General features: G+C 45.0%; 1 protein-coding gene and 1 long non-coding RNA gene across 2 annotated transcripts; both read right to left on the bottom strand.

Moving 5' to 3' along the window:
• Nucleotides 1–6,016: 6,016 nt before the first annotated feature.
• LOC122451110 lies at nt 6,017–26,064 on the bottom strand. Its single transcript, XR_006272308.1, has 3 exons — nt 25,028–26,064; nt 6,762–7,829; nt 6,017–6,654 (listed from the first exon to the last, which is right to left on the bottom strand). It is a non-coding gene; the product is annotated as an uncharacterized LOC122451110 (long non-coding RNA).
• On the bottom strand, nt 16,543–18,657 carry LOC122451109 (small ubiquitin-related modifier 3-like). The gene has a single exon (XM_043483681.1). It carries the CDS (start codon nt 18,583–18,585, stop codon nt 18,199–18,201), a length of 387 nt encoding a protein of 128 aa, XP_043339616.1. The 5' UTR covers nt 18,586–18,657; the 3' UTR covers nt 16,543–18,198.
• Nucleotides 26,065–26,490: the final 426 nt, after the last annotated feature.

The raw sequence follows: 26,490 nt of genomic DNA, 5'->3' as shown, positions 1-26,490 counted from the left end.
TTACAGAGCAGCATCTCCATCCCTCCGTCCGCCCAGTTGCTTTTCAGCCTCTCAGCTGTCCTTTCTCTCCTGACCTCTCTACCTTTGCTGTGGATTAGCTCCCCACGGCTGGATGGGTTTGTACTTCCCCAAACCGAATCCCAGTTCCTCCTCTCCCGCTTGCCGGCAGCGCCTTTGGACGTCTGTTCTGGTTTCCGCCTCTGGTCTTTGAAGCACCTGCTGTGCCTGCTCCCGTCCAAGTTATTAAGCAGAGATGTTAACTGAGGACAGCTTGGACCGGGTCCCCAGCTTGATACCTCCCTGGAGGCAGCTCCTAGCTCGTCCCTGCGATGGGCACCAAAATGCCAAGCCTCAGCCACTCAGGCACGCTCTGAGGCCCCAGCTCTGCCACCTGGCTAGTGCTTTACTTTCTGAGTCTCAGTTTTGTTATCTGTGTTATGGGTACAGTAATTCCCTCCTCAAAGACTTGGAAGTAGTTAATGAGATAATGGTATACAATACTCAATATGTGACAGCTACTGAAAAAGTTCCAGCTATCATTGATGGATTCATCATTACTTGACATGTTCCTCGCCACTCGGGTGACGCAGATCTTCCTCCGTTTTCCTGTCCCTTCTCCAGTATCTACAGTTAAAAAAAATACATTGTCTCAATAACCTTCACAAAAGGATGTTATCAGCCCAGTTTATAGGTAAGGAGTCAGATCACAGACAGGTTGCACCGCTTTCCCAGGTCGCATTGTGTGGTAAAGGCAACTGGGATACATTAGTTCCCTCTCTGACTCCTTCAGGAAACGTTTACTGGGAACTTCTGGTGCCAGGAACTGTGTTTGGGGTCGTGGAGACTGTGGTGATCGGACATGGGCCTGAGCGGGGACCCAGCAAATGGAAAAGCGGTCAAGTACTTGGATAATGACAGAATACAAAGGTATCCAGACACGGAGCCAGGGACCCGGGGCAACCCCCAGGTAGCAGGGCTCAAGAGTCCGTGGCTTTTTTCATCACCTTGGAGTTGACACGGTGCCAGCTGGACTGTGTCCTGGGGTCCGGCACGATGGGGCACATTGAGGGAGAGAGTCGTTCAGACAGGGGGCAGAGGGAGCAATCTAAGAGACCCCACGGGGCAGGCAGCTTCATTCGAGATGGGCTCAGAGGTCAGGACTTCGGCAGCAATTCTGAAGGCAGCTCACCCTTCACCCCCTCCAGCAGCCGCCTTTCCTCAAGGACAAGGAGACCCTCCCCTGGAGCCCCCTGAAGACCATCTCTCTCAACTCTTTGGCCAGAATCACATCACAACCCTGTGGAATCACCACAATTGACTTAGGACAGCAAAACATACTCATAGGCTATGGGGGGGGGGGTGCCCTGTGAAGGGGAAAGCAAAACGGGGGTTCTGTTAGCAAGGAGGAGGGGCTGCCTGGTAGGTGACTGGCCAGTGGTCTGCTGCAACCATCCATTATTATTAGTCTTATTTTGGTTTTGATTTAAATGTTTGGCTAATTTTTCTCTCCTGTGTTTTGGTCCATATTCCTCCTTTTTGGTGACTGGGAATGTTGAATGCCCCCAGTTCACTATTCTGAGCATCAATTTTTTTTTTTAATTACATTGAGTTCTAGAATTAGGAGGCTTTGAAAAATGGACTGAATTGATACTGGTTACTGGGCTGTATCTTGGAAAGCACATTTTGGATAAATTACCAACCTTGTCTGATTTATCTTTTAATTCTGAAAGCAAAGTGCTGAAAAATGTGATAGTCACTCAGTCGTGCCTGACTCTTTGCAATCCCATGGACTGGAGCCCACCAGGCTCCTCTGTCCATGGAATTCTCCAGCAAGAATACTGGAGTGTACTGCCATTTCCTTCTCCAGCTGAAAAATATTGCTGGCCAAATTGCCAGCCTCCCATTTTAGTTGTTTGGCCACTGGTCACACTCATTTGGTTCTCTAACACGCTACAGAGCAGGATGAGGACTAGACTTGTAATTAGTATCAGACAGGTGGAGGGACTTTTGTAAGGCCACTGTAGCAAGTTTCAGGCTTCCTGGCTGCAGACTTGTCACTAATTACAGGGTGATGAGCAAAATAGTCTGAAAATGACTATGGCAGCTCTCTCTGGTTGCCTGGCCAATGAGGTAGCAGACCTCAGAGACGTCTTTCTTTCAGTGGAAATGCTACATCCCAGCTCAGTTTTCCATGGGACCAGTAGCATCCTTTCCCTGCAGCATCCTATGGAACGTGGCTGCTGGCTTTCTCAGCACCCCTGTTAACAGCCAGCCCCCAATCCAGATTGCCTTGATCAAACTGCCTGAGTTTTCCCCCACTGACAAAGTGGCTGTTTTACACTTGCTTTATAGAAAAGGCAGAATAAAGAGAGATACTGTTCCTCTATTGGAACGTAAACCCACACCACATTTCTTACACAGCACCCTTGCCTGTCTCTCTGTTGGACCGTGGGAGCCAGGGAACCTGGTCCTCTTTCTGTGTAACCTGCCTTATAAGTTTTCCCTTTCCCCAATAAAGTAAGTAAGTGTTAGTCGCTTAATTGTGCCCGACTCTTTGGAACCCTATGGACTACAACCCACCAGCCTCCTCTGTCCATGAGATTTTCCAGGCAAGGATACTGGAGGGGGTTGCCATTTCCTTCTGCAGGGGATCTTCCCAACCCAGGGATTGAACTCCAGTCTCCTGCACTGCAGGCAGATTCTTTATCGACTGAGCTACAAGGGAAGCCCTTCCCCAATAAAGCCTATTCCTTAACCCAAACTGGGTGAGGTTGTAGAATTCATTCCAAACCTGATGCACAGTAGGTGGTGACTCAGAAGGGATCCAACTTGTGCACAATTCAGACACCTGCTTTTTTTATGTATGTCGGAGGAGGGAAGTGCCATTCAATTGTCCCCACAAGTTCTAAGCTATTAATATAACAATGCAGGAAAAAAAAGAAAAACTTGTGCAAAAATTACTTCATCCTTATTTAAAATTTATGCTTTCAAGTTATATGTATGTAATACAATATATAAATGTATTCATTTAAGTCCCCCTAACTTTCTTTTGCAACAAAATAGAGTGTGTATAAATAAATACATATGAATAAGGGGGTTATATGTTATTCATCATTTTATCTAAGGCTTCTATGTTCTTTCTGCTTTCTCTTGTCCCCACACGTGCAAAACATTGACATTACTGCTTTCAACAAAATCCGAGCCCTGGCTCTCGGCCTGAGTGTGTTAAGCCCTGCAGCCAATAAAGGCCAAGATTACACACACACACACACACACACACACACACCTCATTTATTCTCTGACAGCAGTTCATCAATGCCACTGCTAAAGAAACTTGATTTCCCTACTGATTCTAAATATTGAGATTCTAGGGGCGTCTGGGAACATTATTCCTCCCCAGTTCCTCTGATCCTACAACTTCTCTCATGTCTCCACTGAAGTGACCCAAGACAAAGTAGCTTTTAGTAGAAGAGCAGGTTTCTCAGTGAAGTATTAACTGCCCTCATGAGTGGATTACTTTGGAACGTTCTCCAGCTTAATCCTCTTCTGAGTCCTCCCGTATCTGCAGACCCACCTCTGGTCTTAGCCTTTCCCTGCAGTCTCTCTCTGAGGGCTCCTACGTCTCCTCTAGCCCTTGTTGCTCGTATATCAGTATGGCTCATACATCATCACTGAGTAACACATACACACTCACATACTGGCTTAAAAACAGGCGCGATGAGTATAAGTATTGAGTTCCCTCAGCGTCCTCCAGTTCATCCAGGAAAGGGCGTCTTGTGTGCTCTTGCAAGTAAATCTCTGCTGCTTTGACCTGCTGAGGCTGTGAGTCTCTCCTGCACGTTCCATCAAAGCCTGTACCAATGGCCTGTTTGCCATCCCAGGCCAATTTCCTCTCCCATGTCAGCTCTGGTCCAGGAGCAGACCGGGTTCAGGCCAACACCCTCCCATCCCCAGAGGAGACCAAAATGAGGAAACTCCCTTCATCCTCTAAATCCCCATGTCTTCCCTAGAAACTTCCCTGAAACTCTGTTCTGTTCTTTCTACTGTAACCTCTTCTCCGGGTCTTGGGTACAGGTCGTGGGGGCAGGGTTGGGCCGTCTGAGGGTACAGATAAGGGCTGTACTGAGGTGGAACCACCCACATCACTGACTCAATGACCTTGAACAATCTTGAACTCTCCTCTCTTTTTTTAAGATGATTTGTCACTTCCTTTAGGAGTGGGCTGGACAATGCACAGTGGTCCATAAATCTCTCTTCCATTCTCAGGCAGGACTGAATACTAGGGAGATTTCAGCTGATGCTATCAGGATGGCATCCCAGTTTCCAAATAAAAACAAATGGAGGCCTACTTCCCTTCTGTTATCCCTTCCATTGAGAGGTGGAACCTTATCTCTTCACCTCTTTGCACTTGAGCCTGGCCAAATGGCTGGCTTTGGCTAATAAGAAAAGTTATGACCAACCTAGGCAGCATATTAAAAAGTAGAGACATTACTTTGCCAACAAAGTTCTGTCTAGTCAAAGCTATGTATCTAGTAGTCATGTATGGATGTGAGAGTTGAACTATAAAGAAAGCTGAGCACCAAAGAACTGATGCCTTTGAACTGTGGTATTGGAGAAGACTCTTGAGTGTCCCTTGGACTGCAAGGAGATCCAACCAGTCCATCCTAAAGGAAATCAGTCCTGAATATTCATTGGAAGGACTGATGCTGAAGCTGAAACTCCAATACTTTGGCCACCTGATGCGAAGAAGTGACTCACTGGAAAAGACCCTGATGCGGGAAAAGATTGAGGGCAGGAGAAGAAGGGGACGACAGAGGATGAGATGGTTGGGTGGCATCACCGACGCAATGGACATGAGTTTCAGTAGACTCTGGGAGCTGGTGATGGACAGAGAGGCCTGGTATGCTGCAGTCCATGGGGTCACAAAGAGTCGGACATGACTGAGCCACTGAACTGAACCAAACTGGATGACATATTAGCAAAGGTGACACAAACAGAGGCTTGAAAAGAGCTGTGAATTGGGATCTGCTCTCATTGGCTCCTCTTGGAACCCAGTGGCCAGTGAAAAGTCTGGGGTAGTCAGTTGGATGTTGCAGACACGTGTCACAGTTGCCTCTCAGCCATAGTCAACCGCTAGATATGTGATGAAGTCATACACGTTCAGCCAGCTCCTGGCTGAACTGCCAGATGAACTGAAGCCACATGAGTGAGCCGAGGCAGGACCAGCAGAAGAAGCATCTCGCTGAGCTCAGTTCAAGTTGCCAATACCCAGAATTGTGAACTACTCAGTGATTGTTTTCTTAGCCAAAACACACATTTTGGGATTGTCACACATCAATATATAACTGACCTATTAATAGAAGGGCAGAAGAGAGGATATGGAACTGATGGAATAAGTATCCACAGCTGATGGATTAAAGAAGCTCTAAGGTCTTTTCCAGTTCCTTCCCTGGTGGCTCAGAGGTTAAAGCGTCTGCCTGCAATGCGGGAGACCTTGGTTCGATCCCTGGGTCAGGAAGATCCCCTGGAGAAGGAAATGGCAACCCACTCCAGTACTCTTGCCTGTAGAATCCCATGGACGGAGGAGCCTGGTGGGCCACAGTCCATGGGGTTGCAAAGGGTCAGACACAACTAAGTGACTTCACTTTCTTTCTTTCTTTCTAAGGTCTTTTTCAGATACTGAAATTCTAAGATTCGTTGAGAAGATTCGTTGAGATCTTCTCAATGTCAATAACAAGTAAAAGGCACATAATTTAAATTTACAATTTCAGACCACATCCGCTCTTCCCTCTGTTTTATATTATAAATCTCAGAGATACACAATGTGTGACCATAAAGAACTATGACTGATAATCACCGCAGTGATCTCATTACTTCCTTACCATGCCTTGCTCTGCTGCTGCCAAGGCAGGGCCTTTTCTGAGTTGTGGACTTTGTAAATGTTTACTTCACATGATTCATGCCTCAATCTCGGATAAGAGCTATCCGCATCAGAAAAAATGAGTTGAGACTTACGCATGAATTAATTTTTTAATAAAAAGATATTGAAATCACTTGCACAGTCACACACACCCATAAAAGACTGCAGCCACTGTAACACTAAAGGAAATTACCTCCAGGCTCCCACCCAGGACAATGCAATTTCAGCAACTAAGACAGAAGCCTTGAAAATAAGAGCTAACAACGGAAACGCTGACAAATCCATAACGCCCATTGCTGAAGAGCGGCAAAGGAAGACCAGAGTAATAACGACACAGTGTGAATTCCAAGTGTTTTTACCTGGCCCTGACAGCAAGTGACAGAACCTGCTTTCATAAAGACAGTATGATTAAGCCACCCATGGTTTATACAAATGATTTCTGAAAGCCAGGAAAAGAAACAGTGCAATTGAATTTTGGAGAAGATTCCCTTTGACTGAGGTTTTTGTTTTGTGCCCACAAGTCAGAGATTTCTAATAGATGGGACACAGCCCTGTCCTGACTTACACATCTGGTGTCCACCTTCGGTCACGTGGGGGGGAGACGCAGGAGGGAGGCAGACCCAGCTCTGTACATCCGTCACGCTGAGGACTGTAGGTCTACAGCTCTGGGAAAATGTCCTCTTTCAACTTGGCGATCAGTGCTTTCCCCTCCTGCGGCTGTGACACAGTTTTCCCTTTGAAGCACAGAGACATCAGGAGACTGTTGATGGTTCTCATCTCCATTTACGCTCCCCCCACCCTCCTCCACTTGCCATCCTCCACCCCCCTGCCCCCAGCCCACCTCCTGGGCCTCAAAGAGAGTCCTCCTCCAGACACGCAGGGCTGACCCATCACGAGGCGCAGCCACCCTTACTCATTACAGAACGTTCTCTCTTCTTATCTTGCCTTTTTTTAGCCTGAAGGACAAAGATGGAGAGAGGAGTCTTGATTTTCCTTGTTAGTCTGCTCCAGCTGGCAGCCTCGCCAATCTCTAATATCAGTTGTGATGTGACAGTTATTTTTTTTTTTAACTCTAGCATCTCACTTTATGCAATTTTATGGGTAACAGGATGGGAATTCAGCTTAGACAACTTTTGACCAACAATCATTCAACAAATAAAAATGAGGACAAAAAGGATGACTGTGACAAGCAAAATAAAACAGCCCCTGCTTTGCCAAGAATGTACATGAATCATGTTTCCAAAGGACACGCTTCTTATCTGTTTAATAATGATCTGGAACCTCCTTCTCATCAGTCTCTCTTGGGCTCCTTAGTTGCCCGAAGCTGACTCATGTCTGAACTTAGAACAGTGGACACTGAGAGCCTCAGACTCTGAGCCAAAGGGGCCTCAGTGTGCATTCTGGTTGATCGGGTCCACCGCGTCCCCCACACATGTTGGGAGTTGGAGAAACAAGAATGGAGAGTGTTATGGGTTGAACTGCATCCTCTGAGAAGATGTGTCGAAGTCTTAATCCCCCAGCACTTGTGGATGCACGCTTATTTGGAAATACGGTCTCTGCAGATGTAATCAAGCTTCAGATGAGGTCATTAGGGTGGCCCCAATCCAATATGACTGCTGTCCTTCCCAGAGGGGGAGGGACCCTGGGACACACACAGGAGACGGGGACACCGTGTAACAGACGGCGGCAGAGAGCGAAGGGCTGCAGCCGTGAGCCTAGAGAGCCAAGGACTGCTGGCAACCCGTCCGAATCCAGCAAGAGGCAAGTAAAGATGCTCCCCTCCAGGTTTCAGAAGGAGCCTGACCCTGCCGATACCTTGATTTCGGACTTCAGCCTCCAAAATGGTGAGATGAGGGAGATAGCTCTGTTGTTTCAAGCCATATGGTTTGTGATGCTTGTTTCAGCAGCCCTAGGAAACAGATACAGACAGTTAGGCAAACTGCCCATGATCCCAGGGCAGGTGATGGCTGAGGACACACCAGAGCACAACCCTTGTGAGTCTCCAGAGTCGGTCCACTCTCCTGGCCTTTATTCCTCTGAGGCATCACAGCTAAGTTGTATGCAGGTGTGTTTTCTTACATCTTGTTTTTGTTCTGGATTTCTATAATAATTTCCCTCAGATAGACTTCCCTCGTCTCTCCCTTTTTTGTTTTGAAAAACTTGAAACTGAAAAGTTGAAAGAATAACACAAGAACACACGTATTTCCTACACCTAGACTCACCAATTAACATTTTGCCACGTTTGTTTCTCTCTCTCCATGTTCACCCTTGTCTTGAGCCCCTTGAAAGTTGCAGACCTCAGGACATTTCACACCTAAAATATTTCAGCACGAATCTCCTGAATTCTGAATTCTCCTGACCAAAGACATTCTCCTTCATAATGCTCAGAGGCAAGGAATTTAGCATCAAAAGGATAATCAAACACAGATTGTATTAAAGTTTCTCCAATTTGCCCCCAAATGTCTTTTATAGGTATTTTTTCCTTCCTCCCCTCCTTTTCCCCCTCTCTCTCTCCTTCCTTCAGTGTCCTTCAGTACCACATCCCCCAGCTGCCAGGTCTCTTTGGTCTCTTTTAATTTAGAGCATTTACCCACCTAGGTTTTTTTCTTTTTTTGGTCTGGCTTTCATAACGTTGACATTTTTGAAGAGTCCAAGCCAATTGCCTAACAGAATGTCCCACAATCTGGATTTGTCTGCCTGTTTCCTCATGATCAGATTCAGGTTAACCATTTCCTGGCAGGAATATTCCCAGGTGAGGCCATGCATTTTCCAAGCATCTCAGGGAGAACCTCGTGGCAGTCAATAACTACTGTGGCTAAAGATGCTGGGTTTACTGGTGATGGTGGGGCCCATCTGGTCACCCCACTGGAAAGGTACCATGCTTTTCCTGTTGTCATTAATGAACTGTCTGTGGGGGATATTTGAGAGAAGACTTGTCCTTAACTACTTAATACAGTACATCCAGAGTTAACAACAAATGCTGACTTGGTATTAGATGTCACTCCACAACTGAAATGCAATACCTAACATGCCCTGCTTGATTTACCACAGCTTTTCGTTAAGAGTTGAAGTGGGGGTTAAGGTTAAAACTAATCCTCCTCCTTTACAAACCACCTGCCTACAGAAACCTGATGGTCATTCTCATAGTTTCACCAACACTTACAATATTATCCAGGTATTGGCCTCAGGCAAGATCTCTGAGTACCTAAAATCAACATTGAAAGTTAAGAAGGCATACCTTCCCCAAAAGTTAACTATATCAAAGAGTAAGGCCCTCGTTTGGTAACATCAATGCTCAAAACTGAAAATTACATTGGGCAAATGAAAGATTTGTTTCTCAGCCCATCAGTATCGCAATAGTCCAAGTATCACGGATAACACAGATCTTACATGAGTACACTTGTGGCAGTGTGGTATTTTCCTTGCTGGCTATCACACAGGACATGAACTTGAGAAAGCAGGACAAAAATAGATCTCCAAAGCCATGTCAATCATTTCTGGGAGGTCAAAACTTCTCATGGCTTTAATTGAAAGTTACTGCTATGGTAAGTAGTGTAACAGAAAAACACACCTACGATTCTGCGTGAATATTAGGCAAGGTGATTACGAAACATCAGCCACCAAGGCCACCCTCAGGGGCCTTGTAAGCCACTAAAGGTTGGATCTGCTCTGAATTCCTATGGAGTTTTTTCTGCAGTGATTTCCCCCCCTGGATTGCAGGTGCCATGAGAACCGGGATTTGGTCCTGTTTGCCCTCCGGTATTCAGAACGGTGGGCTTCCCCCGTGGCTCCGCGGTAAAGAATCTGCCTGCAATGCAGGAGCTGCAGGAGACACAGGTTTGATCCCTGGGTCAGCAAGTTCCCCTGGAGGAGGGCATGGTAACCCACTCCAGTATTCTTGCCTGGAGAATCCCTTGGACACAGGAGCCTGGTGGGTTACAATCCATAGGGTCGCAAAGAGTCAGACACAACTGAAGCAACTTAGCATGCACTCATACTCTCAGAAAGAACAGTATCTGGGTGTCCAACAGTTACTGGTTGAATGAATGAATGACTCAAATAGTGCTCATCAAGGTTAGGTCAGTTCAACACTGCTAAGGAACCAATGAAACCTCGTGGACCTTTTATTTTCTTTTTTTCCCCTTAATTTATTTTTAATTGGAGGATAATTGCTTTACAAAGTTGCATTGATTTCTGCTGCACAACATGAATCAGCTGTAAGTATACAGGTGTCCTCTCCCCCATCATTTATTTTTGATTACAAAATTTGGCACTAAGGTGTGGAAAGGACCCTTCTTAGCTTCTCTATCTCAATCTCCAACAGCTTAGCTGGTCATTTCAGGGTGGACAGCACACCTCTATGTGCCAGACTGGGTCACAGTTCTACCCCTTGAAGCCCATGTTTCTCTCTCTCTTTCGTAAAATACAAAATAGGAGCCAGAAAGGACATGGAATATTCCATCATCTCATCCTCTCTTGTGTGTTTATCTCCTTCCAATATTTCCATTACTGGGTTGCTAAAGGTCATGGGGAGAGTGAAGCCTGTGGATTATTAAGAGAATACATAATTTGCTTAAATAACATTTTTTTTTCTCCACATGATTTTATCTAAAAATATTGTGACATAAAATTTTGATTCATCTCCTTTAACGTTTGAGAGTTAAGCAAAATAAATGATCTGCCCTATAAACATAATTTCATTGTTGTTGTTCATGTGCAGATGCTTTAGTTTCAAGGAAGCTGAAAGAATCAATCAGTGCATGTGATCACTTGAATCAGGACTTAGACACGGGAGATGGTGCAGAGTCAGGGAGAGAAGGGCCAGGAGAGAGGCTCTCCTCGCAGGAAGAAGTGACAATAATAAAAATTTAAATATAAGAGGGATAGTAATAGCTTGTGCTTATTGCATGCTTAGTACTTCTATTTACAACAACCCTTTGGAGTAAGACTATTATTCCCATTCTAGGGAGGAGGAAATGAAAGCTCAGCAAGGTGGTGACTTGACTGCAGTAATGAGTGAGCAAGAATTTGAATCCTCTGACTTCAGAGCCTCTTACTTCACCACACACAAGGGCTGCTTCCAAACGCACAGTAGAAGAGCCTGCTATTTACAAGTGTTGTCTTGCAAAGTTGCAGGGAAATCTTTGATCATTTTTTAAAGCATTTATGCTGGAAGGAATCCTGTAAGATCACTGCCCAGGAGTTCAGATACGGAAATCCTTATAGTATTCTTCTTAAATCTAATACCTTTTGATATTATTCAGCCCTTTTATCATCTTTGTCATTCTCCTTGAATCCCTCTTCAAAGATGATACATTCGCTAAAATTATGGATATAGCTCAACTCCCGAGAGGCATCCATTTGCAAATAGATGAAAAGCTTTGCCACTGTAGGTGAGATGAACAAGGCAGACTGGCAACACGGCAGGTTAAATGTTCCATTACCACTGACCTGCTCAGACACACAGACACAATGGCTCACTCTCCTGACCCCGGGTGAAAAATCAGGGGAGCAAAGGGGCCCATATGTACAAAGGTTACTTCTTAATCCAATACCTGGAAAGAAGTAGAAGGTTTACAATCATCAAGCTTAATCTTATCTAAACTTCTGAAGATTTTATACTGCGGGGTGGAGGTTGAGGGGATGGGGGTGGGAATCCTTCTAGAACCAGTATTCATGTTGGCAACAGCAGGTCTCCAAAGCTACAGTTCAAATTCTAAGTGCCCACCACTATGGGTGCTTTTTTTTCCTCTCTTACACCCACCCCGCTCCACATTGCCCCAGACACATACTAGAGAAACATTCAAAGCCAGTTTTTAAATGCAAGCATACATTTTTTCTTTCTCGCAAAATCATTTCCCCTTAATGTAGGTATTGTTAAACCACTGATAGGCAAACAGCAAGAATGCCTTTACATGAGTATCTCTTTCTTCCAACCCCAGCACAAATATAACCATCCACACAAGGGCTTCTAGCCTTTTAGGTTTCAAGGACCAATAAATGAATGCACACAAGAAAATTTGGATGATGCTAGGTTGCCAAGTTTTGTTTTGCAGTGAAAGAAAACAAATAGTAATATTTATTATCATCATGTCTTCATGAAGGACATCACAGGAAAAATAATTTCATGCTAAAGAATTTTTTTTAATCTTAAAATTAGCTTATGGAATTTAATTTAGTTTTCTTTCTCACTGCCATAGTCAGTGAAAATTCTATTAGAGACTAGCATGTGTCCTGAGACCGACATTTGGGGGTCACCGATCTAAGAGAGGTCTTTCCTGGTAAAATCGTCTTCCTCCACCACTGGGTAGAACTAATCCCCTTCATTCTCCTCAAGCATTTTGTGAATACTTCTGCTATCTCACATGGTTTCATAATTGTTCCTGTTAATATTTACCTAGCAGCTAGACCACAAGTTTTTAAAGGCACAAAGACCGTGTCTTAGCTTTTTATCCACTTAGAGAACATAGCTGGAGAAGGCAATGGCACCCCACTCCAGTACTCTTGCCTGGAGAATCTTGCATGGATGGAGGAGCCTGGTAGGCTACAGTCCGTGGGGTCGCTAAGAGTTGGCACGACTGAAGAGACGGCGGCAGCAGCAGCAGAGAACATAGCACAAAGCCTAGAACACTCTAAGAGAATTTAACAAATTAATTTGTACCTAAATCATTCAAAGCTAAAGAGAAAATCCTCTCCCTAGACCAAACTGATCATCTCATTTGCAAACTGGCATAGCACAAAGGCCTGGAGGGAGATCACAGAGATGTCCATTCAAATACCACTGGCACACAGTGATGGCTTGCAAATTTTATTTGAAGTTCAACACCACTGTTCTGAAAAACAATCTCAGGTAAGAATTCAGTTTGGGGCTATGTTTAAACATGGAGAGTGACATCAAATGAAAATGGAATTTCCAGATACAGAACAGAGTTAAGAATCAAGAGGCAGGGCAATAGTCCACAGCAGTTGAGATCCTCTGTGTTCATTTGTCCAGGTGGTTTATTGGTGAGTCGTGGATCTGAGGTCTGAATACCAAACACTGAGCCGGCAGTTTCCTGAATCCAGGAAAACAACACGTCCTAATTTATCACCCTGACAAAATTTGGCCACAGATCAGCAATGCAGTAAAAAATATGTTCCATAAAAATATCTTTATAGATTTTCTCATTACACTAACAAATGAGGGGTGGAATCACCTTATGGGGGGGTGGAATCACCAAAAACTTCCATCCTTTATGAAAGGTCGGGGCATGCCCCGGGAAAGTGCCGCAAGGCAAATTCCGGAGGCTGGCTAAACTTCCGGAGGCCGACCCCCTGCAGCCTGGTCCAATAAGGTACCGACCGGAGCCCTCGGACACTGACCGCCGCTGTAGCCCGCGCTTTCTTCCTTATATGAAAAGACCTGGCTTGGACCTGGCCGTGGCTATAAAACCCCTCCCCACCCCTCATACCTCGCAGACTCCCTTTGTCTCCTCACTCACCCGCCCCCGGGAGTTCTGCCCGAGAGCGACCGCTTAATAAAGGCCTTTACCACCGGTCCTTAGAGGCGGCTTTTTTCCTCCCGCGGCGTTTTTCTAACACTTTATATACCCATATCTCCCATAAAGCAAAGAATATAAAAATGGGAGGAATTACAATTACTAACAATTGTTTCTTGCACTACCAAAGTCAGAGGCTGTCAGCCTATATAGTGTCATGTTAGCTATTATTCTCCACTTCTTAGTGGGACCCGACAGTTAGACCATTCAGTGTTGTCTTATGGATTAAAATCAAATTTACTTTTGGCAGCAATTAAATAGTTATGAGGCAATACAAAGCTTCACGGATGAAACTGTGGCAGCATTGGCAACCTGTAAGCAGGATCAGAGGAAGAAAACTGAAACCCAGAGCCTCCTCACTTGGTATGCTCACTCACCTGTTCTTCAAACTGAAAAGAAAAAAAATGAAAGCAACTCTGGGGACCGAACTTGAGCATATCCAGAGCCAGTGCTTTAGCAGAAGCAACATCCGGCAGGCTCACCTATGCTATTTCCTCCCCGCGAGTGGCGGCTTCCAAGACGGCCTCCCGCGATCCTATCCCTGGAACTCACGCCCTTGTGGACTCCCTTCCCTTAACCAGGGTTGGTTTGTGTGACTGGTGGCACACGGGAGTGACTGTCACTTCTGAGATTAAGTTATAAAACACTCTGCAGCTTGCAGAAAGTTCCAGCCCCAGCAGACGGCTCGACTGCAACCCCACCAGCCCCCGAGCTGGAACTACCCAAGTGAGCCACTCCCAGGCTCCTGACCCTCAGGAACCAACTGAGAAATTATAGATTTGTTGGTTTAAGCTGCTAGTTTTGGAGGGGATTTGTTACCCGGCAATAGGTAAGTAGTACACCCACTGTGATCTCGGGCAAGTTAAATAAATTAATTGAGCCTCTGTTTCCTCATCTATAAAGTGGGGACTGACGTAAATAGAAATATATTTATACTTATTGTCCTTTGTTTCAGAATTTAGGACTGCCTTCAGAGACACCTAAAATACAAGGCAGCATAAATTAAAAGAGGAGGGAGGATAGAAAAACAAGGGCAGCGAAAAAATAAGAAACAGGAAAGAGGCTAAAAAATAATATATTACACACAACTAAAATTGGGCCAAAATGCTGGATCCGAAACTTAGCATAACTCCTCCAACTTCCTCCTACCTCTGCCAACCCCACCACACACACACAGGGTCACGTGTTAATTCCATTCAGAGTCCAAACATTTTTTAAAGAAATTCACTTATTTAAGAGACATATAATTACCCTTGGAGCTAATGTGAACGAGAATTTTCCTTGGGCACTCCCTAAAGCAGATACTGCATGGGGTACAAGCTGAGGCCTTCAAACAAGGGATAATTTAATGAAGTGGGATGATACACACAGTGTCTTGTATCAGGCTGGCCCATCATAGGGCTTGTCCAACAGTGCCTGTTGTTAATGCTACCATTCAGAGCAGAGTTTTATCAGTACTACAGCTCCCCTCCAAGAAAAGTTTGCTCTCCACAGACTAAAACTCTTGGCTTGCCATTCTCATCAACATTAAAAATAGCCCATTTTCAGCCACGAACTTAATGGAAACAGTTGCAGGAAATCCTGGATATTCCAAATAGTTTCTCATCTTCCTTCCATTGTAATAAGAAGCTCAGTGGACATAACTGTCTGCCTTCATGTTCACAAAGCTGTGGGCCTCCCCTTTAAACCCTTCTTGTTATCTCACTACCAAGTCTTAATGTTTTCAGTAATTTCTCTTCCCATCTGGTTTCCTGTACATTTTTGTGCCACTGCCTAGCGCTGAGTTCTGACTCATTACTCCCAGATGTAGGCAAGAGCCCTGTATCAGTCAGCTCCGGCTGCCATAACAAACATATTGATACAATAGCCCGGTCAGCTTAAACAGGAGATGCTTATTTCAGTATTTCTCACAGTTTTGGAGGCTGGGAAATCCAAGAGCAAACGGCTGGTTCTGCTCCCTGGTGAGGGTGTCCTTCCCTGGCTTGCAGATGGCTCCCTTCTCCATGTGTCCTCACATGGCAGAGAGAGACGGAGAGGGAGAGAAAGCTCCCTGGTATCTCTTCTTAGAAGGGAACTAATCCCATTATGAGGGCCCCATCCTCATGACCTCATCTAAACCCAATCACCTCCCCAAAGCCCTACCTCCTAATCCATCTCACTAGAAGTTAGGGCTTCAACATAAGAATCATGGGGGACATTTCAGTCCATAGCAAGTCCCCAGTCTTTCCCAGCAGAGCCAAAATGCATGACTTAAGAGCACGTTTTCGGTCTTCTTTCACAAGGATTTAGTCAAGCATCAGCCTGGGTTCAGACTGCAGGATGAGAAAGCCTGACATCCGTGAAATTTAGACCTTTAGGAATCAAGACTCAACCTTCTGCCCCAACTCTAATTCCTGTACTTCACCCAACATAGCTCCTCCACTCTCTTGCTCCCACTTGTCTCTGAGCTTTTTCTGCACTGTGAAACCTAGGATGCAACACCGCCACCCCCTTTCTGCAACCAATTCCATTCTTTAAACCTAGTTCAAATCCTAGCTGAGAACTGAGAGCCTGAGTTGGAAGGACTAAATGGTCACTCTATCCAACTCTTAATCTCATTCATGTATCTATTCACCAACCCAACATTCATTTTGTACCTTCTGAGCCAAGTTAAAATGAACATGATAGATTCAGACTAGAAAGAGGTCACTAGTTGCACAGGGAGACTGGAATGCAAATGATTACAATGTAAATACAATGTTCAAGGCCTGAAGAAGTGCTTTGGGAGCACATTCTCTGACACTTGTCTAGGTTCTATTTGAATACCTCCAAGGACAGGAAACTCAGGTAGCTCATTCCATTTCAGGAAACTATAACCATGTAAAGTTACCACATTGACTTTAAATCTAACTTCTACACACTTATTCCAGTGGTGGCACTAGTGGTAAAGAACCCACCTGCCAATGCTGGAGACATGAGAGACATGAGTTTGATCCCTGGGTCGGAAAGATCCTTGGAGAAGGAAATAGCAACCCACTCCAGTACTCTTGCCTGGAGAATCCCATGGACGGAGGAGCCCAGCGGGCTATAGTCCATGGGGTTGCAAAGAGTAGGACACAACTGAAGTGACTTAGCAGTTTAAAACTCCAGAGATTTCAAAGATAAATCTAGATTTCTTTTCATATGTCTGTCAGTTAGGTATTTGAAGACCACACCATAAATATCCCCAAACTTCTTATACTTTCTGATTCTAGGCTCCTCACCCTGTTGGCTCTCTCCTCTGGCTCCACTGAAGACTTTTTAAACCCTTCAAAATCTCCAGGGGATTTACCAAGGCGAGCCCCTCCTTTGTTCTCATCTTAATGCAACCTAAGATCACATTGTCCTTTTGTGGAGGGAAGGAGATGACCTTATTACTTCTGGTGGATGATCAAAAAAAATTTTTTTTTCTCCCTCATTCATCTAAGTGATCTCCCCTCTTGAATGACTCATCTTGGGGCTTGTTCATGCTATCTTGTATTATCGGCTATTTTTTTTTTTCCGACAGAATACCAAACAATATTTACCATTGACAGTAGTACAGGACAACAAATAATATACAAAGTGGGGAATAAACACAACAGAACCGGCAGACATCCCGCCCGTGCCCGAACAGCAAGGTACAAATGAAGTGCAGACTTCTCCAGTGAGGTTTCAGGTGGGCAGGAGATGACGGTGGTCATCCTGCCCAGGTGACCCGAACAGGCTGCCAGGGGCCACCAGACAGGAGTGAGTCCGCACGGAACGGCAACGGGACAACCATTGGAGGCTGACCAAGACAGACCCCAAAATGCTGCACAGAACCGAAATCACACATAACGTGTAAGCTCCATACCAACTTGGGGAGCAGAGCACGATCCTTGGAGAGAACCTGGAGGCATCTCTCACTTGTAGCCACACTTTGAAGCAGCTCTTTTACACAAAGACATAACGGCAAAATCAGCAGTATTCTATCTTCCTAGTTTACATATAGACCATCGTTACTCATCAGAAGCAAATACTGGAGGAAATCTGAGGCCTTGGCACTGTGACCACAGCAGATGTGTGGGACTTACTTCCTTTTCTGTTAAGAAGAGGGGAAAAGCCCATTTTCATTGTGTCCGAGCAGCGTCACCAGCCATTGATGGCAATGGGTCCAGGGCCCCATACACCACCTAGGGCCGTGTTACTGCAGAACCTCATACCTTTAAGAAACATTCCAGTCTTTCCTCTTCAACTTTCCTATATTCTGGCAAAGCTTACATTTCTAATATTTAGCATTAAAAAAAAAACCCGTGCCACCAATAAACAGTAAGTGAAAGTGTATCTCCCATACTGACCGTGACCCCAAAACTGGCCCCATAGAAGCACCCCCAGAGTGGTGACAGTTCTCTCCATGATTGGAATGAGGGGGGGCTCAACACCTGGGGTTAAGATCCCCATCTAGACAGAAAGCAGGCATTCAGGTCACAAGTTGGGAGAATATGTCATAGGAGGGAGGAAAAAACAAATAAGTAAAAAAAAAGCCCAAGTCCCCCTTCACATGGGCATTTTACCCAAACAAAGTTACCAGGGGACAGGCCGAGGGAGGCTGGGGACTGTCGCCGCGGTGGCGCTGAGTGCATCAGAGCAAAGTCCTCCTGGGGAATGTCCTCGGTGTCCGAGCCTGCCTGCCGACGGGCTTGACCACACGTGCACTGTTCGACAGCAAACACGGCCCGGCGCCACGAGGGGACGGAGGCTCTAGAGGCCGCCCCCTCCCCCAAGAGGCAGCTGGCCCCGCTGGAGCCCCACCCCCCACCCCTCCGTCTGCTGCTGGAACACATCGATGGTGTTCTCATCGTCCATCTCCAGCTGTGTTGGGGCGTCTGTTTCATTAACTGGTTGTCCATCAAACCTGAATCGAATCCGTCTCATGGACAAGCCCTGGCGCTGGCAGGAGGCCTTTATCAGCTTGCGGAGCGGTGCGTGTCTCTTGATCTTGAACTGGACCCTGGAGCCATCCTGCCCGGCAACCTTAGGGTTGATGTGGCCCTTTTTCCTCTTCACGCTCTCCTTGGGCTTCTCCTGGGACATGGTTGCGCTCAGAGGGCAGCGGGACAGCGGGCAGCGCCCAGGCAAGCGACTCATGCTCTTGGCCCACCGCAACTGCCTCAGCTAATTTTTTAATGTATAAATCTAAGCACTTTTTAACTCAACATTCAGAAAACTAAGATCATCGCACCCGGCCCCATCACCTCATGGCAAATAGATGGGGAAACAGTGGAGACAGTGAGAGACTTTATTTTGGGGGGGATCCAAAATCACTGCAGATGGGGACTGCAGCCATGAAATTAAAAGATGGTTACTCCTTGGAAGGAACGTTATTACCAACCTAGACAGCATATTAAAAAGCAGAGACATTACTCTGCCAACAAAGGTCCATCTAGTCAAGGCTATAGTTTTTCCAGTAGTCACGTATGGATGTGAGAGTTGGACTGTAAAGAAAGCTGAGTGCCAAAGAATTGATGCTTTTGAACTGTGGTGTTGGAGAAGACTCTTGAGAGTCCCTTGGACTTCAATGAGATCCAACCAGTCCGTCCTAAAGGAGATCAGTCCTGGGTGTTCATTGGAAGGAGTGATGTTGAAGCTGAAACTCCAGTACTTTGGCCACCTGATGCAAAGAAGTGACTCATTTGAAAAGACCCTGATACTGGGAAAGATTGAAGGTGGAGGAGAAGGGGATGACAGAGGATGAGATGGTTGGATGGCATCACCGACTCGATAGACATGAGTTTGAGTAAACTCCGGGAGCTGGTGATGGACAGGGAGGGAGGCCTGGCGTGCTGCAGTCCATGGGGTCGCAAAGAGTCGGACACGACTGAGCGACTGAACTGAACTGAACTGAAGCGCTTTACCGAAACAGAATTCTTGGGAGGTAAAGATACTTTTACTATACTATTCGTATTTTCCTTTAGTAAGTATATGAATGAATGAACAAGTGTCAAGGGTGAAAAGCACTGTGGTATGCACAGCCACAGCCCTGTCTAAAAGATGTCCACACCACAGTCCCTTGGAACTGTATGCTGTGTGCTCCATGGCAAGGGGGGATGAAGCTTGCATATGGATGTACTGTTGCTAATGAACTGACTTTAAGATAAAGAGATTATCCTGGATTATTGCCCAATGGGCCCGATGTAATCACAAGAAGGCAGAAGAATCACAGTGAGAGTGCCCTGAAGATGCTGCTCTCACCCTTTGAAGGTGAAGAAAGGAGCAGTCAGTCAAGGAACTGTAGCAGCTTCTGAATACTGGGTGAGACAGGAAAACAGATCCTCCTCAAAGCCTCTAGAAGAGAATGTGGCTCTGCTGACGCACCTTGATTTTAGCCAACAGAGACCCACGTTAGACTTCTGACCTCCAGAACTGCAAGATCTGTGTGCCGTTTTAAGCCATTGAATTTGTGGTAACTTGTTACGGCAGCAATAGGGGACTCATTTTCGTGCTACCACTTTGAGCTATTTGCCAGCCATCATTTCGCGTTTTCTTTTAGATTATGATTAACCCTTACAACACTGTTTAGATTTTTAAAGTGTTGAAGATTAACCAGCTAGTAAGCAGCAGAGCTAGGATTTGAACTCAGGTGTCTCTGGCTCCAACTTATGTTCATTTTATAAAATCTCAATGCCTTAAAAAGGGATAAAATCACAACCCAGATACTGTACTTTAGTATATTCTGATTAGACTTCTGGAGTCCATTATTCCTAGCAGAAACTGGACACATAATTCAATAACTCTTACTAACATTCTTCTTGTCTTCTTTCTCTCAAACTTTCCCCTCTCATGTGGATACTGACTAAAGTTAAAAGTGCTTTCTTTTAAACTGAACATATAGCTTTAAACAGATTAAATTATTTACTTCATATATCAACTATAGTTTATTACCAGGGTGTGAACTGAATACATTAGGTGGTGATATTGTTCAGGTACTAAGTCATGCCCAACTCTTTGTGACCCCATGGACTGCAGGATGCCAGGCTTCCCTGTCCCTCACTATTTCCCACGTTTGCCCAAGTTCATGTCCATTGAGTCAGTGATGCTATCCAACCATCTCATTCTCTGCTGCCCTCTTCTCCTCCTGCCTTCAATCTTTCCCAGCATCAGGGTCTTTTCCAAAGAGTCGGCTCTTCACATCAGGTGGCCAAAGTATTGGAGCTTCAGCTTTAGCATCAGTCCTTTCAATGAGTATTCAGGGTTGATTTCCTTTAGGATTAACTGGTTTGATCTCATTGCAGTCCAAGGGACTCTCAAGAGTCTTCTCAAACGCCACAATTCAAAACATCAACTCTTTGGTGTTCAGCCTTCTTTAGGTATACATTAGGTATTCACCTACAAATATTTACATCGTTTCCAAGGAAAATATGCTTTTATAGCTGATCTCATGGGATAACGGATGCAGTGACTTGAAGCAGGAAACGTGTCTTCTTTGAAGAAAGAATTCAGCAAAGAGACAGACTGTGAGGCAGAGAAAGCATTTATTAGAAGCAAAGTAGTGTGGAAGAACACAGGTGGAGCTGGAGTGAAGTGTGGAATGAGGATTGTTTACATGGTTTATATATGGACAATGTTCCAGATTGTCTCTGAATAGTCATCTTGCTTGTCTCCATATTTGGCCTGACTCAGGGCCCTCTCTGGTGGATGTGCACTCATCTCTCAGTCAAGATGGATTCCAGTGTGAAGGTTTCTGGGAAGCTGGTGGGACATATTATGGGCTGGCTCCCTCTCCCTCCCTTGAATCCTGAGGACCTTCTCTGTGCCTGTGTGGGCTGGAAAAGCCCCTTGACCACAAGAATGAGAAAAATGTGGTTGCTTTGTCTTTCACTTTGTCAGTCAGGGTCTGATGCTCCTGCTAGTATCTTGAGGTGTCAAGCAGGGGACCAGCTGTGGCTACTCAACTAGCTACAACTGTTTTTCCTGAAAAACCATAACCAAACCCTGCAGTGCTCTGACAAGAATGGCTATTCAGTGATGACACGCTTACTTGTGCAAAACTTACTGCTAGTTACAGACACAGTAACATGGGTGGAAATCCTGCAAAGATATAGTTTATCCTCAGGTACATAATGAAAATGTGAAACTTTCTGTAGTTTGACATGAGTTCATTACTGGGCATCTATTTTATGCAGTGGTCACTAAAACATAGTGCCTCAGAATGCAAGATGGATATTCTACTACTTCCTACTTACGTAAACAGTGCAAATCACCCTCAGTGAGAGTCTTCTTCTGTGAAATGGATATAATGGTAACACCTACCTCTTATGAGTGTTATGAGGATACAACCAGACAATGCACTTAGAATAGAGGACAGTATGAAGTAAGCATTCACTACCCATCAGTTCTCACTATTATGCCAAGCTGTGGGTGTATATGGGTATATAAAAGAGACATGATCCCTGTCCTTGGGAAGCTTATACTCTTACAGGTATGGTGTCCAGGTAAGCAGAGAATTATAGTTTTTAAGAAGTGTGTAGATCAGCAGCTACTACTTTTGAGTACATAGTGTGGGGGCTTTTGCTGAAGCCTGCAGATTGGCATGGCCTGCTTCAGGGGCACTCATGACCTGGTACCTACTGTAAAGTGCTCTGGATCCACCCCAAGGTTTCAGCTCCCCTGAAACCTTTCACCTTTTACCTCCTGTATTCTGAAGAATTGTCTATAGAGACACACTGAAAAAGTATAATTTTTTACAGCCTAGCTGTCTGATGGCTAGACAATAAAACCCCTCCCCCCACGCACATCATCCTTAATACTCAAAGATAACCCCATTAGTAGGGATTTCTGAAGGAAAGCAACCCCAGATACCCACTTTCCATATTCGTTGTCATGTTAAGTCAATGCAGGAGATTTTTGTTTCTAATTTGGCAAGAGAACAATGATACATATATTTCCCTCAAACTACTACTACTTCGTGAATTCTGATGAGAATGGACTACTTTTTAAAAAAATATTAAATAAGTCTGAATGCACCTATAACCTCTGACCCACAAGAAATGAGTCACAGTACATGATCTGCTTCTTTCTTACAGATGATTTGTTGATCTCAGCACGTAACTCCAAATAAATTTAATTTGAAAGCAGTTCTCACCCCCAGGATAATAAAACAAGTACCTAATGCTTAATAGTAAGTACTTGCTGATTTCTTATCCAAGACCTGGAGGGAAGAAGGAGCTAAAGACTGTCTAGCAGCCTCTCTTTCCTCTAATTGTTGATTTTGGCAAAGGCCACGGTTAACTCACTAGCCATCAGGCGAACAGCATCTCAGACCCACTTGCAAGTCTATTTTAAGCTTCCTGTCTGGCACCACTGAGATTCTACTGGACCATCTCCATGTTGTCACAGCTAACCTCCAATAACCCAAGAGTTTATATCATCCACCCATAAGAATACCAGGCCAATCTGGCTAAGCACTTGCTCATTTCCAGGTTTATTCTAGGGCAAGAAAATGACTATGTGTTAAGGGTGTAATTCAGGTACTGACTTTCATTTTTGGTGTCACAAAAAGCATTCTGTTAACAAAAATATGTATTTTTGCACAGTGCTTTCCTTGTACTGGAGTATTTGGGAAGCCCCCTCCTCCTTTCTCCTTGCCCGCCCTTACAAAAATCCTGGGTTGTTTGGTGCTATTTTTCCATGCCTTCCAATGTTAGTGTCAACAGGTGTTCTGGTGGCTAAAACAGTCTGTGAGATCAGAGCAGCAAACCCACAGACCTGCTCTGGCCTTGGCCAGATGGCCATGTGATAAAAGGTGAACTTCTGAAGCATTACTTGCCAACAAGGGTCCGTCTAGTCAAGGCTATGGTTTTTCCAATGGTATGTGAGAGCTGGACTGTGAAGAAAGCTGAGCGCTGATAAATTGATGCTTTTGAACTATGGTGTTGGAGAAGACTCTTCAGAGTCCCTTGGACTGCAAGGAGATCCAACTAGTCCATCCTAAAGGAGATAGGTCCTGGGTGTTCATTGGAAGGACTGATGCTGAAGCTGAAACTCCAATACTTTGACCACCTCATGCGAAGAGTTGACTCATTGGAAAAGACCCTGATGCTGGGAGGGATTGGGGGCAGGAGGAGAAGGGGACGACAGAGGATGAGATGGCATCACCGACTCGATGGGCATGAGTTTGAGTCAACTCCGAGAGTTAGTGATGGACGGGGAGGCCTGGCGTGCTGCGATTCATGGGGTCGCAAAGAGTTGGACACGACTGAGCGACTGAACTGAACTGAACTGAAGCAAGCCTATCACTGGGTGACTAAAAGGAGCTCCATCTAGAGACAGGAGGAAAGCCAGGCCAGAGGGGAGACAAGGCTGAGATACTAAAGAACCTCCCCCAGTGGTACAAGCAATTGGTTCCTGTGCAGAAGGACTATAACTTTATTTACAACATACATGTCACAGAATCATATAACTTTGCAGCTAGAGAACAAAACTTACACCTCTAAATGACTTTTATTGCAAAGCCATTGCTTTGGGGGATCCTTTATTCTGATTCCAGAAATACTTTGGCATTGCCTTCAAGTCTCAGGACAAATTCTTTTGACTATATTTAGTGGTGGCAAATATCAATTTTTTGAGAGTAGGTGTTATTTTCAGAAATAAGTTGTTCAAAACTAAGAATATTACCAAGAGAGAATCAATACTATTTTGGAATAAAAACCAAGGTACCAGTTATAGTAAAATAAGTTGGAGTTTCCTGTGCAGATCCAAAAACTATTTGAAAAGGTCATTTTTAAAGGGCTCTGAATAATGGCAATACTGGTGTGGAATAAGGTATATGCTACCAAGGCGATCTAAAGAGATCATTGCTATGGCTATATATATATCTTGGAGTCTCATGACTTTATTTTCACAATAGAAAAAGTTTTATAGACAGCAAACTAGCCTAGTGTAAACTTCATTTCTGAGTCCTCAGGCAGAAACTCTCAAAATAAAAATCCACTTACATTCAACTACCTGGTCTCCATGTCTGTAAAGTAGGGGTTAAGAGGCAGTGACATTCCTCATGTAAATAAATCACCTTAACCTGATATCCTAAGGTTGTAAGACTCTCCACTCTATTAATAATTGCTTAGTATTTAGCTGTATAATCGCTTAATATTTAGTATTTAGCTGTAGAATATATTCTACTTGAGTGTATTCATCTCCTACCTCCAGTCTTTAATAAAACAAACACACTCACCTGGACTTGTCTATAATATTAATAATAGCTGATACTTACACAGCCCTTACTACTTGCTTGTACTTACTCAGCATGATATATATATATAGCAACTCACTTAATACAAACCTGTGAGGGTAAAAAGTTTTAAAATGTTACTAGTTTTATTCCTATCTTATATATGAAAGAACTGAGCCAGGAAGAAGTTACCCAAGACCACATAGCAAGAGTCAGAGCTGGAACTGGAATTCAGGTAGTCTAGCTCCAGCTGTGTTCTTACTCACTCCACTATACCACCCTATACTGCCTCTATGAGACTATGGAAAACATACATAAATCAGATACTCAACAGAATAAAAGACCATGAAAAAAAATACTTACCAACTTATGGGAAGCTCATTTGAGAAGTAAAAAAGAGGGGTTGATGTGAGGCAGATAGACCCATGTAAAATGGATGAAGGCCACATAAAAATAGCCACAAGAGTTCCGTGGGCACCCTGGGGCTGGGCCAAAATATTCTCTATTTCAAGAATAGAGGAGGCAGCTGGAAAGATCTAGGAGCTATAAAGAACCAGTTCCTGGCACTGTTTTGTGTCTATAAAATTTATCCTTTATTACATAAAATCAGATAGTGCAAATTAACAAAAACAAAACTCCACAATACTGTTAATATGACAGCTTTTATAGCCTGCGCACATCAATTTGGGAATTTTATCGGCTAGTAAGCAGATATGCTTAATAAGTCAGTTAACTGTTTTTAACAGTAGGCAGGCTAAGTGCAATGATCTATCTGATACCATCTCCAAAGAAGTTTTCAGAAGCCACTATCAATGACTCGGTTAATAAAGAGGGGATTACGTGTGGACAGAAGCAAGTGAAGCAGTCCCGGCCATGTCTACCCTTTAACCAAGACTGCCAAGGCCACCCCAATCCAGCTTACAGAAGTGGAAACTGATTCTCACGGAGCGGAAGTGACTTGGATGATGGTCCTGACACAGAAAGTCCAGGGTTCTTCCCATTTTCGCATTGTGCGTTCTACTCTTTTCCTATTCACGGCAAATAAACACTGATTTCAAAGCCCTTCAGAAAACGTGGTGTGCCTACAATGCGGGAGACCTGGGTTCAATCCCTGGGTCGGGAAGATCTCCTGGAGAAGGAAATGGCAGCCCACTCCAGTACTCTTGCATGGAAGAGTCCATGGATGGAGGACCCTGGCAGGCTATAGTCCATGGGGTCGCAAAGGGTCTGACACGACTGAGCGACTTCACTTTCTTTCTTTCAGAAAATGTGACCACACACACCTACTCGACAGAGTCAAGAATTCCTTCATCACAACCTCCTCTGGCTGCTGTTCAGACCGCCTTTCTCTCCCTGGGCCCTGAGACTTGTCCAGAAAATGACAGAAAACATGCTCCAAAGTCAACGCTCCGAAAAGAATTCCATGAACCAGGCCTCAGATAGACTGGGGTTCTCTCATGCCTTGTTATTCCAGGTAGGGCCGTCTCTGGGAATTTAGCTTCCCGTTGGGAAGGGAGCCTCCTCTCGAAGCCTAAACCTACGAAGCCCCAGCCCACCCCCGTAAGGAGGGAAGAAGGCTCGCCGAGGTGCCTGGCGTCGTGGAAGCCTGTCTGCGGGAAATGGCCGTTCACCGGCCCTGCCCGCTCGGGGACGCTCGTGCGGACCCGGGCGCTTCCTCCCTCCAGGCCTTTCAGTCAAGCCCGCGGCCGCGCGCGGCCCCGCCTTCACCCGGCTATAGCGGGTGCGGGAGCGGGCGCGGGCGCGGGCGCGGTCACGTGAGGCGGGCCCTCGGAGCCAATGGGCAGCTCACGCGGAGTGGATGGGCG

Source organism: Cervus canadensis, chromosome 12, assembly GCF_019320065.1.
Source record: "Cervus canadensis isolate Bull #8, Minnesota chromosome 12, ASM1932006v1, whole genome shotgun sequence".
Taxonomy (NCBI): domain Eukaryota; kingdom Metazoa; phylum Chordata; class Mammalia; order Artiodactyla; family Cervidae; genus Cervus; species Cervus canadensis.
Note: the sequence above shows the minus strand (reverse complement) of the source record. Positions and strands in the feature narration are given on the sequence as shown.